The sequence below is a fragment of the Papaver somniferum genome, chromosome 7, assembly GCF_003573695.1.
Source record: "Papaver somniferum cultivar HN1 chromosome 7, ASM357369v1, whole genome shotgun sequence".
In the NCBI taxonomy this organism is placed as follows: Eukaryota; Viridiplantae; Streptophyta; class Magnoliopsida; order Ranunculales; family Papaveraceae; genus Papaver; species Papaver somniferum.
In genome coordinates, this window is record NC_039364.1 from 82,710,705 (window position 1) to 82,716,684 (window position 5,980).

The 5,980-nt window shown below is 34.6% G+C and overlaps 1 protein-coding gene across 1 annotated transcript; it reads left to right on the forward strand.

Annotated features, from left to right (window-relative positions):
- Window positions 1–3,790: 3,790 nt before the first annotated feature.
- On the forward strand, window positions 3,791–4,648 carry LOC113292779 (protein GLUTAMINE DUMPER 3-like). The gene has a single exon (XM_026541640.1). The coding sequence runs from the start codon at window positions 3,890–3,892 to the stop codon at window positions 4,406–4,408; it is 519 nt and encodes a 172-aa protein (XP_026397425.1). The 5' UTR covers window positions 3,791–3,889; the 3' UTR covers window positions 4,409–4,648.
- Window positions 4,649–5,980: the final 1,332 nt, after the last annotated feature.

Below are 5,980 nucleotides of genomic sequence, written 5' to 3' on the forward strand. Positions count from 1 at the left end.
GCGTAATAGGGTCACTATTGACGCTGGTGAAGGATGTTGGTTGCTGCTACTGAAACATATACAAACATACCTGCACACTAGAGTTTCTTTCTTTTTGATACTGTATTCTCATTCCAACTGCGAGTTCGGCTTAACAGCTAGATGTTGCTTCCTCCAAACTAAAGGATGGGGGAATATTTTTCATGTTTTGAGAAAAGTTGGTAGCTTAATCACTGACGAATGTGGTTTGGGGAACACATCGGGATCAAGCAAGCATCTCAAGTTTTGCTCAATAATGGGACTTTCACGGGAGCATCTACAAAATAGGGATTACGTTATTCACTCGATGAATGTATAATGCGAATTCATTTATCTGGTTTAAGTGAAAACACCTATGCACTAAAAGAGTGTAAAGTTGAAAGTAATTTTTCTTTTTGATCGGCAAACTTGAAAGTCATAAACTTATGAAACTTAGTTTTTGTAGAGGAAATGTGGATCCCTTGAGCAACTTATACGATGGCCCATTTAATTTTCGCATGAATGATTATTGGGCACTACAACTAATAAATACCTCACTTCCCAATGATGATGGTAAGATTACTCGACCTGTAGAGACACTAAAACTGTAAGACACAAATCAAAACCGCTAAGCGACAGGCGAGGCGAAGCCGAACCAAACCAAATAAAAAATCTTAATCATGAATTGGGATGGGGTAAGGCGTATACCAAATCAAAAGTCCTAAACGACGGGATAAGGTGAATGCGAGCCACATTTTTGAGTTGGCGAGGCGAAGCCCTGCGGTACCAACTCAAAAATGCATCAAGGGCGAGGCGAACGGGATAAGGTGAAGGCGAGCCACATTTTTGAGTTGGCGAGGCGAAGCCCTGCGGTACCAACTCAAAAATGCATCAAGGGCGAGGCGAATCCAAATCACATCAAACCAAAAACGTGGTTAAAGGAAAAAAAGTTAACGATGGTTTCTGGATCCGTCCGGTGCGTAGTACGGGCACAAAGTCTAGTTTATTTAAAACAGGGAAGGAAAAACAAAGACTACATTTGGTTGAAAAAATATCATTAAAAGCGTTAGATATGAAGATTGGAAAATGTTCATCGAATATTAGAGTATAGTTCCACTGCCACCTAAGACCGATATTGTATTAACATAAAGGCTAAGGTTCTTATTCGTAATATATCTGTTAAATATCTGAATCAAATTAAGCTATAGCTATAACATTTATCAAATCTAACTAACAAATGAAATGAGCTAATGTCACTTTCTTCTTTATTGTTTCTCCTTCACTCCCACAAATTCTATTCTCGAATCATTGTAATTTATTTTTCTCTTTCTTACATAGACAAGCACTTGAGGATATTGGGTCTGGTTTAGGTGATTATCAATAATTTGTGCACAGCTAAACCGTAGTTACTTTACTTCCCATCTATGTAATACAAATATTCTCTCTTTTTACTAAGAAATACTTTAGAGATTAGCTACAAGATACCCTATATATATATATGCCTATGGGGTCAATCCGAATTCCGTTATTGGACTACTTGAAAACCAAAACCCTCTAATAAATACGTTAGTTTTGGTTCTTATCCATTTGCATACTCATTTGAAAGAAAAGAAAAAAAAGATAACCAAATTCGATTCTCTGCCATTTTGTAATTTGATTCTTCCCTATTTAGTTCTGATCTATGTGAAAAACTGAAAATGTAAGTCACTAATAAAACCATGACTACTAAATCACTAGATATTTTTCCATTTTTTTCTTCTAGAAAATATTTTTTTTTTCACTAGTATACCTCTCAGTGGCATAATTTTGATATGATAAAATTGGATCGAATTATCCTAATTTTATCCAAAATTACGAGACAAACTAAAAATCCATTGTCGAGCAAATTGTCTAAGGAATCCTCACATGTAATATTTTTGGCTTCCTGGCACCGGAAGCAGTGAAATTGCTAATCAAAGTCCAGAAATGATAAGCGATAGTGTCATATAAGATTTCACGATATAATCTCTCCGATTCAAGTCGATTGACAAAGTTTTCATATATGGGTTTGTTAAAAAGGTGGACTTGTTTCCATAAAAGAAAAGTCAAATGTTTAAAGATTATTATTTTTTTCCATATTAGGTAATGAAATTACACTCTTTTAACAAATTTATGATATAAGAATATACATTCTCTCTCCTCCATTTGAGCAGATTTAGATCTAGTCCAAAAATGGATTAGATCCGAGCAGATTTCTTCATTATTTCTTACTTTCTAAGTTAGTTAGTAGATTAATTTAATTTTTATTATGTTTTCTACTTATCAACACCGTTTTGGTGGTTTTATCTACTCTTTTGAGGTTTATCTTCGTTTTAATGGCGATTTTGGGTTATTGGGTTGGATTCTAAGATCAATAGTGATGCTCTCCAAAGACGAAATCTCCATCTTTGTTGTTTCCGGCGACAAACTCTTCATCGGAATCTTCATAATCAACTTATCCGACGACGAAATCTTCATTGGTGGTCTTTTTGAGGACGGAAGGTTCATCACTATTTACTAGAGATTTGAGCAAATCACTCCTACTTTGGGAGCATTTCTCTTTAAAGAAGAAAAACAAACTAAATGGTTGAAATTTAATTCCGAGAAAACCCATCCTTCTTTCGATTGAATCGGATCTTGTTCATACTTGTATTTGTCTTACTCCGGTAATCCTTCTCTTTCTCTTGTCGGGTTTCTCGGTATTGTAATCTTACGGTATGTTCTTGTTACTTTGTATTCTCTTATTTTCGATCTTAAACTCGTTGTAACATGAAATCCCATTAATGAAAAGATTTTTTATTTATCAAAAAAAAAAAAACAAATTTATGGGCCATTTTTTCTCTTGGTTTTCTCGAATGATCATAATTATTTTCCTCTTGGTTTTAAAAGACCAAGAGCGCCACATTTTTCTTAAGAACAAATTAAGAAAACTGGTTCAAATGATTGGTATTTTTTTTAATTTCAGTACAAAACCAAACAAACCTATTTTAACACAACTTGTTATATCTTTATCTTCCTCTTTCCCGTAATCTTATTAATCCTTTACCATAAAATTGGATAGTCAAGCTGCTTATAATTATTGAAGTATATGGCCTAACTAACCTTGAAAATCGTCTTGCATCCTCGATGACGATAAGTATACAATAAGAATAATACTACTCAAAAACATTGCTTGTTCTGATACCGTATTGAAATTCATAAACTTAGATAATTTCGAAAACCGGCTTGTAAAATGGGTATCATTCAAAGGATTATAAACTGCCGAGTCTTAAACTTTCCACACCATGGGCGACTAATCTCAACGGATTCATACATCTAAAATTTAGATAAGGCAGGCGAATTCATCATAGTATTGAATGAATTTCGTTTTGAAAGAGCTAGACAATAATAGATTATAGATGTACTATATTTATCATGTACCCTATGAGCAGATTCTTTGCAGTGGGTTTTCACTATTAGCTTAGATATGATTGAAATAGGGTCACCTTCTCCATCAAAAATATTAAAAGAGATAGGGTCACCCTCTTTGGATAAGTTTTGTACATTAATACACTAAAACCCTTAAATCCCAATAAGAAAGAAGGAAAAAATAAATAAATCCCCCACTAATAAGAGTATTTTTCTTTTACTTTTAATTTCTTTTTTACACCCCACCTTCACAACCAATTGATCTTCTCCCTTTAATAGTAAGTGATGACAACATATTATCTCCACTTAACCTCTCACTCTTGCTCTCCCCCACTCTTCACTACTTATAAATACCCATCAACCCATTTCTCATTCTCTTCGTCACAATCTTTTCTACAACAACACAGCAACCACCACCACCACCACTTTCTCTAACTTTTTTTTCTACGTTTTTACAGCAACAAAAATGAGAACAGCAATATTATTAGAAGCAGCGATGACACCATTACAACAACAACACTCAGCATTACAAATACATTCACCATGGCATTCTCCAGTTCCATATCTATTTGGTGGTTTAGCAGCTATGTTAGGTTTAATAGCTTTTGCTCTTTTAATTCTTGCTTGTTCATACTGGAAACTATCAGGTAATTTGGATAACAGAGAAGATCAGAATGGTGATCAGGAAAGAGATTTAGAAAATGGTGACGAGAAATCTAGTAACCAAGCTATGAAGATTCCAGTAGTTTATGAAGAAAAAATTGTTGTTATTATGGCTGGTGATGAGAAGCCTAGATATTTAGCTACTCCTATATCTAGTAGAACTTCTTCTTTTGCTGGTCAGAACGATAACAGCAAAAATATCAAGACAAATGAAAGCAAAGAAGAGAATGGCGATGAGAAATTGCAAGTTAAAGTTGATGAAGAATCAAAAGAAGAAAGTAGTACTCATCATCAAAACAATGAAGAGAACTCTGAAAGTTAATAATCAAGCAGAGCAAAATTAAGAAGATTCTTTCTTCTTTAATTTTTACTTTTTTCCTCTTCTTTGATTTTGTTCAAAGACCAAAGAGAGTTGAAAATTTTGGGTTTGATGATGGTTAATTAGGTTTGAATGAGGTGATTAGAATTAGGTTAAGGGTCTTTCTCTATGTAGAAGAAATTATAAAAAATTATTGAAGAAATGTATAAAAAGTTTTAGTTCCAATCTCATGATATTTTCTTCTGTGTTCTCCAATATACTAAATAGCAGCTTTGCATGCAATTTGAGTTTGGATGAAAGTCCAAGTGCTTGATCAGAATATGCCGCTTATCATCACAAGATTAACAAAATATGGCTTGATTATCAAATTGTTTATTTATGGGTCTTTCATAAAAATCTTAGTGAAATACCAAATCGTAGTAGCTTTCATGTTCCTATGAACTGCAAAGGATTCAATTCTTATTACAAAAACAAAGCAGAACCCATTGGAAACAGAAGCACCTAGTTTTGTTTTCTTGCCCTAAAAAAAAAAGGAGAAAAAAAAAGTAATTAGATTATGGGAATATTCTCTTACAGGCCGCCCTCTAATCTATGTTGTTTTTATCATTCAGTGTTGATAAATGGGATGAATCCAAGACGCAGCGAGTGAAAATGGTGAAATGGGGTTTTTCATCATGGTGTGGTGAATACAGAGTGAATGTGAGTTGGTAAATAAAAACAAAGAGAGATTTGAGTTATTGTGGAGTGTCACACTAGGGAATGGTGGTGGCAGTGATTATTAGAGCTTTGAAGGACAAGTGTTAACCTAAGCACCTGAGGGTGTCGGGATAATTATGGGATGCGGCATTACGAGACCGCTCTATAATAACTGTCTACTGTGCCCATTCTATCTATTGGTTACAGCCTTTTACTACTCCCAACCTATTCCAAGTGTGGGAAAATCATGGAATGTCAAGTTTAGTGACTTCCAAATTGGGGTATTCCACAGAAAATCCAAGCATGGTTTCATGAATTATGGAACGGTCCGTGAAATCCATGAAAACGCTAATCAGAATAGCGCAGTAGAAGACAAGAAACGCTATTAAGAATAGCACAAAAAAAAAAACGCTATTCTTAATAGCACTCAGTTCTATTAAGAATAGCATTTTTTTATCCGTAGATTTAAAATGAGTTGTTGAAATCTAACGGTTGAGAAAAAAATGTTATTCTTAATAGCACTGAGTGCTATTCTTAACACCGTTTTTGTGCTATTAAGAATGACGTTTTCACTATTCCACCACTACACTTGCACTTCCATCCACAATTCCAAATGCTGAGGTGGCGTGGAAGATGGAAGATGGAACTCTTCCACCATAAGACTTGCTCTAAATATCATTTGGATCAATGTAGCTGTAAGTTAGTTGATTTTACAGCTCAACATCTAGTAGATTGAGTATTATGACGCCTATCTTCTTAGAGCAAGGGCTATGGAATGAGTGTTTTTAACACTCATTCACTGCCCAAATGAATGAGGGACTGGGCGAAGGAGGGGTTTCTGACGGTGGGGAGCCAAAAATATACACACTGAGCGGCAGA